This window comes from Hipposideros armiger, unplaced genomic scaffold (genome assembly GCF_001890085.2).
Source record: "Hipposideros armiger isolate ML-2016 unplaced genomic scaffold, ASM189008v1 scaffold_378, whole genome shotgun sequence".
NCBI lineage: Eukaryota > Metazoa > Chordata > Mammalia > Chiroptera > Hipposideridae > Hipposideros > Hipposideros armiger.
In genome coordinates, this window is record NW_017731728.1 from 126,348 (window position 1) to 142,317 (window position 15,970).

The window sequence follows — 15,970 nt, forward strand, 5'->3', positions numbered from 1 at the left end:
CCCTTTGCTGGAGCTCCTCGTCCCCACGGGAGGCGTGCCTCCAATCCAGTGGTCCCCACCGAAACCGGGGTGTCACCCTCACATCTCGCCAAAGTCCTGCCCGCCCGTCCTATAAATGTGCCTCAAATCCATTTACTTGCAACTAAACTACTTCACTTCCAACCAGAACCATCCAACAGGCTGCAATGCACTCAACACACTTATGTCCCGTGGTTCTGACGCCATGCTTATCCAGCAACTTTCTGTTTATAATTTGGCTTCCCGGCCTGGTGTGGAGAGCCCTCATCTATGTGACAGCCACATCCCTCCTGCAAATTAGCGAAGGATATCAGACCCGGGAACGAAGGTTATGGGCGTGTTCACACTCACGTGAGTTCCTGCGGCTGCAGCGGTGGAGGGCCAGGCCGCCGGGTGCTTTGTGTCCCTCCCTTCCCCCTTCTCTCCCCCCACAGGTACTGTGGCTCTTGGGGCATCTGGTCATCTGCCAGCGACACCTTGATTCTATTTCACTTGAAATTTCAAGTTACTCCAGGAAGATGCAGACACCTTGGTGCCCCCAGGGGCCAAGGGAGTAGGAAATAAGGTGAGAGAGAAAAGAGGAGTAAAGGAAGGGGGGAAAATAGGACAAGCCAGAGAGGAGATGGGGGGAGGGGAGCTTGAAAATCAGCCACACCTTCCCAGCTGACCAGGTACCCCACAAGGACCTGACGGCCCCAAAGGCGCCATTGCAGACGTGGAATGATGGCCGCCCTTGCAGGAGCAGGACACTATCGGGGACGCCCCTGGAGGACAGGCTGACTTTGGACATGAAAGTGCTTCCGTCACGAATTAACATTCAGGAACCTCCTCAGGATGCTCCTTGGTCCCAGAATGTACAAAACCACAGATCTCCCAGACCGCAGGGGCACTCCGACCTCGGGCCCCCGGGTCTCCGCCCCCGCGCTGCCGGCCGCCACTTGCCCGACCTTGGGACACTCCCTTTGTTCCTGTGGATCTTGGGTTTCCTCATCTATAGTCATGATCAGAGCTACCATTTGCAAACCCTTGATAGTGTATAAAGCATTTTCAACAGACACCCTCTTATGTGATCACGTGAGCCTCAGACGCGAGGAATTATTTTTACATTTCAGTGGAAGAGATTGCTGGCAAATCAAGAACCCTGCCACCCTGCCTGTTCTCAGTGGAGCCTGCACTCAATATTTGGGGGGCCACATGCCATTCCCTTCATCTAGGGAGAACCAAAGGGCAGGGCTGGGACGGTGGGGAGCTGGGAGGACGAGGCACACAAGAACAGGGGGGAGAACACAGCATTAAGGACTCCCCTCTTCTGCTGCTTGGTGACAGGAGGCTGGGGGATGTGGGGACCATAGGGATTAGCTAAGCTGCTGCCAGGACCTCGAGTGAATCTCCTAGGAGGAAAAGATGGAGCCTGGACCTTCTGTCCAGGTCTCACACCACACGTGCCCTGCAGCCCTCCAGAAGCCCCCCGTTAACGTTAATGCTCGCCTCTGTACCCTTTCTTTCCAGCTACCTCCCAGGTTATGGATGGTTCAGTCCCCCACCACGTCCACATGAGCCTCCTTCCAAGTCTCTGAGGTTTTGGCTGCACCCAGTCTTATCTGTGCTTGGGCCCCATCTCTGTGAGAGGCGGTATAGGTGGCACTGCCGTGATGCGGGCATGAAAGTCTGGTTAGCCTGATATTCCCGGGAGAGCGTCAGCCATAGTGTATCCTGGCAGGCGAGAAGTGAGGCAGGAAACATTGCTACCTGTAGAAGAACTACCTTGGGGTATCTCGTTGGGCTATTCCTGCATCTCACAGGGTGGGTCCCCTGCCTTGTTAGCCCTCCAGGACCCTCTTCCTGGCCACAGTGGATTGGTCCAAGGGTGGACACGTGACCCAAACTAGCCAGTCATCTCATCTCTTCTGAGAGTTTAGAATGAAGACCAACAGGCAGCCAAAATGCGTCTTTGCCCGTGGCTAGAACCAGCACCTCCCTCTCTGGGTAGGGGCTGCCCTGGTCTGCAGTAGGTGGAGGAGATGGGACGCATAGGGAGTCATAGAAAGCTGGGGTGGGGTGGGGGGAGAGTGAGGGTGAGAAAAGGGGAGAGAGTTGAAGCAGGAATTGATCAGAAGGAGAGACGGTGAGAGGGTGCTGCCTGGGTGAGAGGGCTTCCCGGGTCTGGTTCTAGTTGGTTCCTTCCTGAAGCCTGATCACGTGCCTACTCTGAGGCTCTGCCTGCAATGAGACTGGCTGGGATCCTACGAATAAATGCCTCCATTTTTAAACTGAGTCCCTGTGGGTTTCTGGTACTGGACACACTGAAGACGCCAAGGGGTTCCCTCCTGCACTCCAGCGTTCCCCGCGCATGCCCCCTCCTCCAGGCTCTCAGGAGCCCTCACTCCTCCTCAGCACCCCCTCCAAAGGCACATGGGCCTGTGGCTTCTCCCCAGCAAGCCACACAGTCCCTGATTGGAGGTCCCCCCACCCCTGGCTCGGGAGGCCCTTTCTTTGGCTTGATCCCTTCACTAAACAAGTCGCTTGCACGTGTGTGGCCCAACACCCGACAATTTCTCTGATTACACCCTCTTTTCAAAGGGTGTTTAATTTGCCTGAGGGAGTTTCTCTTGCTTACCCAGGGAACATGTGCCGTTAGGATAATTGACATCTGCTGGGACGTTCTGCCAGCCTGGCCCTGGGCTGTACACTTGATACACAATTTCTATGGAGAGGCAGTGAGTTGAAGGGGCAGAGGGGGGGCAACCCTATCTTCAATGGCGCCTACACTCAGCTCGGCAGGCACCACAGACTCCGATTCCCTCGCTTCTGTGATTTGCAAAAGGAGCGAGTTTCCTTCTAGTTTTTACAGCAATTCAGTGCCAGAGCCACAGAACGAGTGCGATATCTAGCTCTGGGGCTTTCAAAGGGAGGGGGGCAGGGCTCTCAGTTTTTGGCATCTTCATGTCCATCTGCCTCTTGAGAAGTAAAGAAATGCACCCCAACACCAATCTGGGGCCAGGAAAGCTGGATTATAAGGAAAATGAAGGGCCAAGTATAACAGCAAACTGGGAGGATCTTCCCAGGTGCGACCTTGGCAGCATCACTGCCCCCATCACCAGTCGGTCCCCCTGTGTAAACTCAAGCTTGTCTTAGGAGCCCTCAACACACAGCTAAGAAAGCGACACGCTGAAAAGATTTAGTAGGGCGGTGAGTTAATTCCAAGCAAAGACAAACTCAAGCGATTGAATTTAAGAAAGAAATGCCAGGTTATAAAAGACACACTAGGAGACCGCAACCGTCAAGAACTTGAACCTAGATCGTTTTTTAACCAAGGGGGGATTGTTCTTTGTTTCCTTTATCTTGCCCTGTGCACTTGGCACCTGGCCCGTCCTCACAGCCACACCTGAGCAGTCTACATGCCAGCGTCTGAGATCTCTTTAGGAGGTTTGCAGATTTTTTTCACTCACCTTGGAAAGGTCCACCAGGGTGTTGGCTTGGTCGCTTAGCTTCCTCTGCTCCATCTTGACACTCCTCAGTCTGTGGGAAAGACTTGTCACAGCCATGCTCTCCAAGTGCGCGCTAAGGTTCAGCCCGCAAGCAGATTGCACACTCCCATCAGCTCATCTGGTTTGGGAACCCAGTATGGGGACAACTGACCAGAATCAAGGGCTCATCAGGTTCCCCAAGGAAGCAAACGCTTGTTTCCACGCACGATTGCATGGTTTCCTCCCTACTCCCCGATCATTTCCCTGCTTTGTTCTGGGCTGCGTCTTCCTCCTTGAACACCGTACTCCCAACCTCTCACGGTGTTCCTAAACCTACAGGTCGGAATGAATGTTTTCATTCTCTACTTTACCACTGTACTTTTAAAATACTTCTCTTAGCGAAAGCATTGACCGCAGTTTGCCCTGCTTTGAGTTGTACCGGGTGTGTGTGTGTGTGTGTGTGTGTGTATGTGTGTGTGTGTGTGTGTGTTCTGAGCACACTTACTCTAAGCTTTACCAATGCCTGGCAGGTGCCACCAATGGACAAACAGGCTGACTGGGGTCCCGTTCCCCGCCCTCCCCCCTCCAGTGCTTGTTGAGTGGGAGAGAATGGCTTGTCCTGTGCCTGTAAGTATGCAAGGAGATGCTGAGAGAGCTGTGGGGGACACCCCTCCCCGCCGCCTGATTCGGTGGCCTGGGGGCCGAGCTCTCCCACATACTCACTGGTGGATAGCTTGGAGGAACTTCCTCTGGTGCTTTCTGACTTTGGCGTGGTCGGTCTTCTTTAGTAGCTTCGTGTGTTTGTAGATGAGCCACGTTTCCCGAAGGACATTGGCCGCAGCGTTCTTGATCTAAGGCCAGAGGAAAAAAGCAGGTTGCCCACTGGGTGAATTTTCCTAGTTTCACCTGAGCGGATTGTTTTTCTGTTTGCTGATCTAGTCTCTCCCGTGTCAGGAAAAGAGTCTGCAATGATCTGTTTCCTTAATCAAATCATGAACTCTTCGAAAGGATGATTAAAATTCATCTCTCGCTAATCCCACGTTGGACCCAGCACCCTGGAGCCTGAAGTTCATGGGTTTCTTCTTAATTATTTCAGGACTGCCTCTCAATTGCTGCTGCTGAGGCTATATTTAGACAGGCTGCATTAACAAGGCCTGGAGGCCCAGGGCACCCATTGAAGACAGAAATACACACCATTGCTACCCTGACACGCAGAGCTCTAGCCCTACCTGAGCTTCCCTTTACTGCACACGGTACGTTTCTTGCATTTGGAGAGTAAACAGATTCTCTATCAGCTGGAGACTTCAAAAGTCCTCTTTGGGGGAAAAGTCTTTCCCACCAAACAGAACTCTAGGTATCAACAGGTCCACGGTTGGTTGCCTTTCCCAAATGGCCCAAAACATTTACACTGCAATTTCACATGGAACTGTACTCGGCACGAAACTGAAATAATTTCAAAATAGCGTTTGAAAAATCAGTGAAGATATTTCGGGGTGAGACCAGAGAGCTGCCTCTTTCCCAGGCTGGCTCCTTCCCTCTGCAGTCACACTGATTCAACAGATGACGCTGTCATCTGTTGACATGGAAACCACTGATATCACCCAGCTGGCGACTGAGCTGAGACATTTCCATAACGTCCAGATGGCCGGGGACAAAGTTTTAGTCCAAACACAGACATCTTCGGCAATTAGTAACAAGAGCAAGAGGAAACATTTCTTATTAGGCACAAGCTCAACAGACGTTTGGTTAACCGTTGCCGTTTCTGTCAGCCATGCAAATTGGCACAGGCCCACAGGCCTGGGGCCTGGAAGTAACTAGGCCAGCCTGATGGAAATCGGGTTACTAGCCAGAAAGGGTTTTAATAAAACTGGAGAGTCCAGACCTGTTTCTTCAGACTGACATCAACAGATGGGACATTGTTAAAATACTGAGACGTGTGGGAAGGCCCAGGAAACATTGTTTTTTGCAGGCTGATAACTTTTGTGTGTGTGTGTGTGTATGTTTTAAAAAATTTATTACTAAGGCTGGATTACATTTTTCATGGGCGCTGAAGTGATGTTTTTAAAAGCACAGCTAAGTCTTCTCAGAAATGTCTAAGTGACATAAATATTGCTTTTTTTTTCTTTCTTTTCTTTGGTTCAGTAAAAATCCACTATGAAAATGGTTTTAATGACTTAATTGCCCACCTCTGGTGATTCCTTGCTTGAAAGGAAGCAGGTGGCAGCGAGCAGGAGCTGGAAATAGTGTGTCCAGGTGAGGAGGAGGGGAGAGTGCAGGAGGAGGTGGTTTCTGGGGCTCTGTCCAGGGGCTGGAGTGGACAGCAGCCTCCTGCCGCACAGAAGGGACCCCTTTCTCTCTGCGTGATGCACACTCCTGCTGCCTTTTGCAGGAAGACGGCAATTTGACGCACGATCTCTTCAGTGTCCCTCGTGCTTACTTAGCCCCCAAGGAAAGCCTCACAGAAGAACAGGAGGGGAAAACCCTGTCTGGGCACTTAGGGTGACCAGTAGAGCCCCAGCTCCAAGAGTGTCCTCTGTGGAGCACCACGGAATGTCAACACCGATGGGCCTTTGACCATTGTCTCTGCGTAGGTGTGAAACAAACGTTTGCAAAACATTGAGAAGCCTGCAGGGGAATCCTGTTTCCACCAATGATTAAGCAACTGAGGAATAAATGCTTAATTACCTATAAGATGGGACAACAGCGAACATGACCAGGCTCAGGTGTGCGTTACTTCCTGCGTGGGAACCGTTAATCCCCACGACCACCCCATCGGGTTCGTACTAATATTGCCCCCCTCTTACAGACGAATAAGTCGAGTCACAGACCAAGAAAGACCATCAAGTTCCAAACGGCAAACTGAGTCAACGTGGATCTGAGTGTTACGGAAACGGTGACCGTACTGAGTTACCGTGTAGCCCGAACCCCTATCGAACACACGAGGAAACGGCTTTGGAGACAGGATAAGCGGGCCAGAACCACACAGCTCGCTAATGGCAACGTCAAAACAAGGGCCAGGGTCAAGGAGAGCATGAGGTTTTCATGGGATCTGAAGGAATTGAAGAGGACGTTAGATTCTGTTTTTAAAAGCGTCTTGGCCCTCGCTGAGGAATATGACAGAACAGAGAGTCCATGTCCTACCCTTAAGTTCAGCCCAGATGTGAAGAACCGAAACACGCAGCACGGCCCGGGCAGCTGAGAGGGGCCGTCCCATCCTCTTAGATGGGTTTGAACAGGAGGCCCCGGTGTATTGGGGACAGTGATGTAAAACGAAAGCCTTGGTGCTGACGCTGAAATGAATTGCCAGCGAACAGCCTGGCACAAAGCTTAAAAGATCAATATCTGCAAGAGAAGGAGAAATGGGCTTTAACTGTGCTGTGCTTTCCCAGGTTGGCAGTAACTGCCACTGTCACCAGCATCTCCCTCCAGTTCACGCGGCTGATTGCTCTGAGCGCCGCTGGGGTGGGGAGCGGTTCAGGTCGTGCGCCCTTCCTGGGACTCACCAAACCCCTGGTGGGGGCTTGGGGACCCTCTGAGCTCTCCTGGTGGGCAGGGTGCCCCTGGGGGGTGGGATAGGTCAGGGTGCTGGAGAAAACGGAACAAGGCTGGCTACAGTCAGCTGGGCTCAGGGATGGTGAAAAAAGGGCTTTGTGCATGGAAGGCTGGCTGGTCCATCCCCCAAACCCATAAGGGTAAGAGCTGATTGTTTGGTGTCTATATGTTCTCTACAAAACCCTGTATGCTTTAAATATATATATATATATATATATATATATATATATATATATATATATATATATATATATATATATATATATATAGTACGCTTTCATTCTGATGGGGCCAAAGAATGGGCTTAGACCTACGTACTTAAGAAAGGAATCCAAGATTTATGGGGCTAGGCAAGGAAGTCATCCAACTAAGATCTTACAAATCACAGTGACGGGTAACATTTACTGAGTGCTTGCTGTGTGCCAGGCTCTGTGCTAACCGCTTCGTGTTTACAGCATTTCATAAGCCTTCCTGGAAACCTCACAAGTGGATGCAATTATTATTTCTTCCTTGGACTATGAGTGAAACTTTCTGGGACTCAATTTTTTCCTTCCCGAAAAAAACATTCAAAGAGCCCTACGATGGGGCAGGCACTGTGGCAGGAAGCGAAGAATGCCGCGACGCTCACACCGGTACCATGCCTCCCACGCGGGGTCCATACTTGAGTGGAGAGAGGGTGCAGTTTGTAGGAGAGCACCCGGTAAGAAGTGCTTCCAGGGAAAACACAGCAGGGGGTGTCTGGAGGTGCCACAGTGGTACTGATCTGTGAAACGGGTCTGTGGTGTTGATGGAATGAGAATACACTGAAAACACGGAGCCCAGAGCCGAGCAACAGTAATCATCAGCACATGGTAGCTTTATTAATATTCCCCCCACACCCAGTAAATGTCAGCTTCTTTCTCTCCCTCCCTCCCTAACAAAAGAGAACAGGTAGAACACCTATGTCTGTTCCTTGAGCTCTTGGCCATATCACCCATGTCAATGGCTTGCTCTGGCCTCCTCTCTGCCAGGGTACAGTGCCGCCTGGTGTTATAGAGGGGCGGTCGGCTGCAGGAGGAGCACCGGGACAGGATGACAAGCACACTTCTTGGACTCCCCATGCCTCCAGCAGCCCCAGGGAGAACTGGGAGAATCATTCCAGGAGCCCCGTGGCTGGACCGACCGTCCAGGGGAGAAATCATTAGCACGCCCACGATGCTGCCAGGAGTCCTGGAAGGGCGGTGGGATGCAATGGGGTGTGGCTTAACTTCAAGGAGCTCCACAGGTTGAATTTAGGTCAACTAAGGGCTGGTGAACATCACAATCCGAGACCCTAAAGCTGGCTCTGTCTCCAGACACTTGACTGCAGGTATCCATTACATACATAGCTGGGGAAAGGGCTGCCCCGTCTTCCCTCTCTGCCAACCCCTCTCTCCCTTCCCCTGAGACCCTCAGTTTTCCTGCAGCTGCCCTGTCTTTCATGTCCCTCTTATATCCTCTCTCCTTCCTTCCTCCATCCTATCCCATACTCCCTTTATAGGCTGCTCTGTCCACCTCACGTGGAAGCCATCCCTGGACTGGGGGCTCCACCCCCACAGCTAGCAGGGACTTGAAGCTTTCCCCATAGCAACACGCTAGTGAGTGGTGGTTAGCTTTATAACGCTCTTCACGTAATGCTTGCTGAGTTTGGAGGTCAAGTGGCTTTTCTCTCCAGCGGGCCTGGGACCCTAACCACCACGCTGAGTTTCAAGGAAGTGACTGCTCTAGTAAGCCCAACTGGCGATGGCTGGAGAGCTGCCTGAGAACGAACCGCAGCCCTGGCTGGGACTCAGCTCGCTGCACACGGCCGGGCCAGCCTCGCCCACCCGTCTCTGGACCTGGGAGGCACGTCCCTAAGGATCCTTCCAGCTTAGAGGCTCAATGCTTCTGTGGCTATTGTCCCAACCTGTCTGGGCCAGGATATGTGTGGGTAATAGAATTTACAGTCCCCTCCTGGGGAGAATTAGCATTCCCGATAACTGCTCAATCGATTATGTGATAAATTTTAAAGAGAGTAAGACCTGTTCTGGGAATCCACTCTTGGGACCAGCCAGCTATCGGTCAGGAGTCTGGCATCCTTTAGCCAGACTTTCTGCACCTGATATAACAGTGGCCACTTGTCCTTTCCTATAGAACACCCTCCTCTGAGTAAATCTTTGAATTAGTCTGCTGGGAAAAAAAATTTCTTTTTCCAGCGGGATTGTAATAAAACTTTGACATATGCTCATAATGAAAGAAAAGTTTTCTTTAGCACTGTTCCCTCGGTACTGGGGGGCTACACAGGTTTTTGAGTTGGGTGCTGACATGTTCAGAGCTAAGTCTTAGAGTCTCAGGAGATCCATATGGAAGCAAAGAGGAGGATGTCTGGAGTAAGGGAGGCCATGCGGGGGGGGGGGGGGGGGGGGAGAAGGCAGCAAGCCGCTACGATGGTTCACGATGCACATGACAGTGGCTTTATGCACAGTGGGGCAGAGGGCCTGGAGAGGCTGGAGTGCATGAACAGCCACGGCCATGCCAAGGTCAAGGCAGGCTTGGAAACTGCGTGGACCCCTGTGGGTCCCAGGGCAGAGGGGAGTCAGAGATGGTGCTATGTTATCAGGGCTGGAGACCGGAAAAATAGCAAAGGCATTCGCTGACCAGGGAAATCAGGAGAAGGAGCCAGTTTAAGGAAGATAAGGGTGTGGTTTTGGTCTTACTCATTGATTTCATGGGGAAATGTACTTGGATGAAATATTTGGAACAAGAGCCCCTCGCGGCAAGAACAAAAAGACACAGTCCTCAGCCAGTGACACGCCCCGCGGGGCTGTGTGAAGGTCAGACATGGCGAGTGGCCATGGTGGACAGGCCGTCTCCTGTCCATGGTGTCTTTTAAGCCCAGTGAGTCCGTGGGCAGCCCATCTTGCCTTTTACAAAGGAGAGGTGCTCTCTGAGGGCAGGGACCACCTCTTCCCCATCTTGGTGTCCGCAGAGCACAAAGTGTGGTGTCCAGTGGGTGACTGACATAAAACAGAGAGATGGGGACACGGAGCATTGAGCAGGAGAAAACATGGGGACCTAGCATCTTTTTTGTCTCTCGGTGTGCCATTTACATACATGTCACCTAGTCGCCCAGAGGTTAGCAATACATTATAATTATAGGGTAACAAGGGCAGGAACACTGCCACGTTGGTGTGAGCAGATCTGATGGCATCAAGTACAGAAGTGACGTTGCCATCAGGGTGGACAAGTTATACAAAGGGAAAGAAGAAAAGCCCGGGGATTCAGGAAAACCAGACACTGAGTTCTCACCCTGTGCGATCAGACACCCCTACCCCCCACCAATAAAAAAAATAAAAAAAATAGTGTGACTCATGGTAAATACCAGGCTGAAGCCTTTACAGCAAGACAGAGGGGGTGAACAAACCCTAGAACAATCTGAGGGTTTTAATGATTAATAGGTTACTATTCCTCCTTTTTTGTTTTTCGTTTAGGTGTTTGAAGAATGAAGGTGGCATGTACTTGTGAGAGACGGCTTTTATCTGTGAAATCGAAGTGTCCACTCTGGAGAGGTCTGTATGAGTAGACTGAGTGTAACATCCCTTTGACCCGTAGCTACTCCAGCTAGACACGCTGGGCTATTTGGAGAGGGCAGAGGGTAGACGAGGCATCCCCAGAGGAAGAAAGGTGGGCTGCTCTGAGCAGGTCAAGGTGAGCACAAACCAGAGCAGGCCCGTTAGTCTCTTCTGAGTCAAGGTTATGTCACAGAACCCTTGGGAGTCCCAGTCCCACCAGCTTTGAAAACCCTTCCTCTAAGAGAACCACCTTTTTCTGTTGTTTTGTTTCTCTGGGGAAAGATACTAGGCATTCAAGGGACATTTCAACAGATTTAAGTGTTCTCAGAAAAGAGACGTTATTCGATTAAAAAGGTGCCTGGCCCTGATGAATGAGCCATAAATATTTGTGGATTTCATTTTCAGTCCAACTTCTCAAACAGTAAGTGGACTTGAGCAGGATGGTAGAGAATTATTTCTGAAAGATGGAAACTCGCAACCATAATCTCATCTCCTTCTACAATTATACTGCAGAAAAATTATTTTCCTGACATATAAGGGAGGTGGCTTGCCCCGGCTTTATTTTCCTCGAGAGCCTAATTTACAGAGTGAAAAATGGAGAGGACAAAGGAATAACATGAAATACAAATATATCCTTGGTTTCAAAGAGCCAGCCAGAACCCAGAGGCCGTTAATGTCTCAGCTCTAAGGAAACAGTTTCTGAGAAGGTTCTGGAAGCAAAAAACCCTCTCACCCCTCACGGCTGCACTAGCTTGTTGCAAGAGAATAGATACAAATATATTTGCATTTAGGTGTTCTGATCACGCTGTCATTTGCTCAGTACCGGGCGTGACTTCTGCCTGTGTACTGTGGGGCAGAAGGAGGGTGGCCGGGTGACGGGGTGGTGGGTGAAACCGGGCTGCCCTCCCCAGGGGTACGCCACCGATCCTGACATCTGGATGCTACAAATTATGTTTCCTCTGTACGACGCACAACTCAGGGCCACCATGTACCAGATACAAGAAGTCCGCAACGTTGCCAATAGGCTCTTGGAACTACGATGACACGACAGTCGTGGAACCAATGTGACCACAAACAGATATGAACAAGAATCAAATGCTTACGGCCTCCCAGCCACGTCCTAACGAAACGACCATCTGTACGTCCACAGTGTGAGAATATTTGCCTGTACCGCTCCTTTTAACATCTGTGCAGGCTCTTTACAGAGAATCCAGCCCATGGAATCAAAGACCAAACAATCAAGCGCCATAAATAATTCTGCTGCGGAACTAGAGAGGCCTTGGCACTGCACGCTCCCTGCCGCCTTCCCAAGAGCTTGCTTGCACTGCCGTTCTCCCTCACTCTTTGTTCTCCCCTCCTGCCTTTGTCTATTTCTGACACGTTTCTACTGCACTGCCACTAATCACAGCATCTCTTCTCTAGCTTGCAAAACCCCAAATCGAAATCGGGGTGCTCATGGGCCCCTCTAACCCACTCTTGTCCTAAATGAGGACCTGCTACGGTGGCCAAGACCCCCACACAGGGTTGGGGTTCTCTCTCCTATCAGAAAGAGGAGGATTTTGCAGAAAATCCTACCGCTGACCTTCGTTCCACCTGCAGCTCTGAAGAGTGTTCCTTCCATGAGAGCTGTCAGAAAATAAACAGCTTCTGCCTGCCCGCCGTCATCCTGGCAGGCTTCTTTCTGTATCTTCTAAACGGGCCTTTTCTTCCCTGACAATTCAGTGGGGCATCAGACTCTCTGCCGCTAAACACCCTCCACAGCCCTGCACATTTTCAGCTTTCATCCTGCCGAACCACTTCCGTAAGGGTACAAGTGAGACACGTTATCCGGGAAACCCAAAAGAGGAACGCTGGATAATGATATGATTTAGGGACGTGGGTTCAACAGTCAGGATCGCCTTTAATGATTTTTTTTTAAAGGACTGGATTTAGATACATTTCCAACATCGTTTTTAAGACTCTCCACTGCCCTTCCTAATGAGACTCATGAAAATATTTGAGCATAAACAAAACCATTGCTCCATGCTGGGTGATGTATTCAATTACTGTTCGGCGAGGGGGCGGGTAACCCCATGGTCTGCTATGGAACTAATTCCCAGGAAAATGATGTCCTCGCCTGGACTGTGCACAGGGATGGGACAACGGACAGAAGGCTACCATGCTGAGGCCTGCGTGTTTTGTGGAGGCTGTTTGCAGGTATATGGGCTCCCTGAACCCTTCCCGGGAAGGTGCAGCCCTGACCGACACTGCGTGATGACTTTCTCTCTGATGTCCCCCGTGAAGGCGTGGACAGTGGCGCTTTACCCGTTTGGTGAGCTGAGTGTCCATCATGAAATTGTGAACGTGCTTCTCCGCTTTGGTGAGTTCCAGCTTTCGGGCCACCACGGCCACCACGAGGGCAGTGCAGCCCGCACCCTGTGGGGGGACAGCAAGGGGACCAGGGGAGAGAGCATATTAATCCAGAGACAAGGTTCCAGCAGCAGACCCAACGTGCCCCCCCATGACGGCTCCAGGAGTGGAGTGGGGACTCGAGCTCTCTGGCTGGTCAGAGCCATAAACCTGTCGGGGGCCCTGGTTCCCATGCCGACAAAGGGGTCTACAGAGCTCCTGGCTTAGCTGCACAGCCGGCCTCTGGGAGACTCCACAGAACTTGCCAGTTCTTAGTGGAGCAGGACCCTGATGGGGCTGAGGCTTTGGGGAGTTTCACCTGGTCATCTGCCAGGCTGTGCAGGGAAGACAGAAGGCCCCCTCTCCCGCATGCATGTCCCAGACAAGCCCACTGCCTGTTCCAGAACAGGGAGCCCTGGAAAGAAGCCCACACGTAACCTGGGGGGTGGCTGGAACAGCTGCTGGTGGCAGAAAGTTTTCCTAAAAATAATCTAATAAAGGGGCAACACATTTCCCCCTGAGATCACTCCTCAGGGGAGCACCGGTCAGCAGGAGTCTGTCCCCTCGACTGTGCTTGCACCTCAGTCGGGTTGGGCCATTTCCCCTGATGGTCTAGGCTGTGACTCAGCACAAGGAAGCGGTTCTTTGTTGCTTTCGCCAGGAGGCTCCTGAATTCACCCTCATGCAGGGATTTTGAAGACGACAACACTCTCGCCTCAAAGGAGGACTTGAAGGGAAACCGCAGGAGGCCGTCAGTGGTTTCCAGAGCAGCGCTCCTATTCTGCCCGGGTAGGTCCAATCCCGGGAGCACGGGGGAGGGTGAGTAAAAGAGGCAGGGTTCCCAGGACTCACTTTCTTTCTCCGAATCCTCTGGGCACATGCTGTACTGTTGGGGAAGCGAACAGGGCAGGGAAGTGGCTCTCTGGAACATTGTCCCAATGGGTTTTCAAGCCCCCGTGACTGTGCTTCTCGACTGGCCTGCGAGCACTGCTTGGGGGATGGGGAGGGGGTGGGCATTGCTCCCCAGAAGTCAGCCCTGCCCTTGCCCGGTTCTTAGGAGAGAACGCCCTTCCTCCACAGCCTTTACCCTCTGCCTGCAAGCTGGGCCCCGGACCATCCTGACCTCCACTCATGGGAAGAGACGATAAGCTCAGCAAAGTCCAGTCTAATCCTTAGGTGCCAAACCGTAAGTTTAGCAGTTGAGGTCCCAGGACTGAAGGAACCCATCAATAATGTTTTGGGCTCATGAGGTCTAACTGTATGTGTTAGAAACTGTGAGGAAGTTTTTCAAAGGCACATAACCTGTATCAGAGCGGGAGGGGTGCTTATGGGTAGCTCAGGCCCCTGCTGTCTCCTTTGTAATCTCTTTCCTTTTCCACAGGTGGGCAAAGGTTTGGGCATGGCTGACGCGGGCTACGCCTTCCCCTAGCTTTTCACAAGGGTTCCCATGAAAACAATCTCGTGTTTCTTGGTACAGCTGGTCATTTGGTCAGCCACCCTTTGGCCACCCGTGGCTAGCACAACAGACCAGAAAAAACCGAGTCTGTGTAAACTTTCCTTTTCTGACCTCATTTTCCTCTCTTGTTCCGGGGACGGCCATGTTTTCTTGGCATCTGTGAATTATGGGAGACTCTGCCGGATTTTCAAAGGATACTTATGGGCCATTGGACAGCTGTAGCTGTAATCAATTTAGCCTGGCCTCCCAAAGCAGAAATAGCTTAGAAGAAGCTATCCTAGAGGCCAGATGTGTGCGCCATTTCCCCTCGACCAGACCCACTATAATCTCTCTCCTTTATGTGGTGCTCCAAAGGTACTTTGGGCTGAAAGCCCCAAAAAGAGGAATAGATCATCGTGTTAATAAGGGAACATCAGACGGAAAGGGCTCTGCCCAGGCTCCATTCTCCCTCATCTCCCTGGGTCCAGGCAAAACTCTACTTAAATCACCCCTGGAAGCTGGGGGCAGAATGAGCCGGAAGAGGGAGTCATCCAGCTCACCGTGCCACTTTGGGAATTTCATCAAAACAATCTCTCATCCACCATCCCGGATTTCCAGGGTCAGGGTGGAGTGCTCCATGGTCCTGCCACAGCTCACAGTCTAGCCGCTTGAATGCAGGGGTTTCTGATGAGGAGCTAGAATGTTTTAACTAAGGAACGTTCTATCTCATATGATTAAGATAAACTTCTTTCTTTCTCCTTAAAGATGTCAAGACCCCCTTGTGGATATCTCTGTGGAGGGTGCTGGGTTCATAACCCCCAATTCTAACGTGAATAGCGAGCAGTGCGTACCCTCAACTTTATTTTTCTTTTTTCTAAGACTCCATCCTCTGGATGTAATCAGGGAAGCAGCCCATAAGAAAGCTTAACTTGGTCATCTCCATGAAGGAGCAACCTTGTAAAGATGGGGTCACGCATCAGCAATCTTCAGAAAGTGGTGGGCAGGTGCTGCGATCAGACTGTGGTCCTCTCCAGAGTGTGTGTGAGAGAGGACGGGGGGGGGATGTAGAGAGACAGCGCTGGAGTGGAGACTGAGACAGAGAAAAAGTTGTGCTCCATCCTGAACGACAAGGGACAGAACAAGGAAAGGCAGAAGGAAGAAGCAGAGGTATAATGGAAAAGAACGGGCTGATGGGATTGAGAGAGGACGGCAAGAAGGACAAGGAGCCCAAGGCTTGAGGCAACAGTTAATGGTCAACTTTGGCTCTTTAGAGGACATAGAGGCGGTGCTAAGGGAACCCTCTCTTCCTGTTGGGTTCACCTGGACGTGTAATGATCACCTAGGTTCCTCTTGGGATGAGGACCCTTTTTCCTGACAGCTTAGCAGGCTGGGGTTCCCGTGTGAGCAGCCTGGGAAAATCTGTGGGATGTAGCAGTGATGAGGGCTGGTTTTAAGACACACATTGCCAAGGACATGGCTGATGTGGGGCGTGAGGGAGCATGGCGTCCTGGCGTGGAATCCCGGAAATGGCTGGTGGGCAG

The 15,970-nt window shown here is 51.4% G+C and overlaps 1 protein-coding gene across 1 annotated transcript in view; it reads right to left on the reverse strand.

Moving 5' to 3' along the window:
* KCNN3 (potassium calcium-activated channel subfamily N member 3) overlaps positions 1–15,970 on the reverse strand; it is a 75,909-nt gene that overhangs the window by 11,988 nt on the left and 47,951 nt on the right. The window contains exons 4-6 of the mRNA XM_019662673.1: positions 12,911–13,021; positions 4,209–4,336; positions 3,468–3,537 (exon numbers count right to left, since the gene is read on the reverse strand). Of these exons, the coding sequence (XP_019518218.1) occupies positions 3,468–3,537; positions 4,209–4,336; positions 12,911–13,021 (309 nt within the window). The remainder of the gene's footprint in view (positions 1–3,467; positions 3,538–4,208; positions 4,337–12,910; positions 13,022–15,970) is intronic.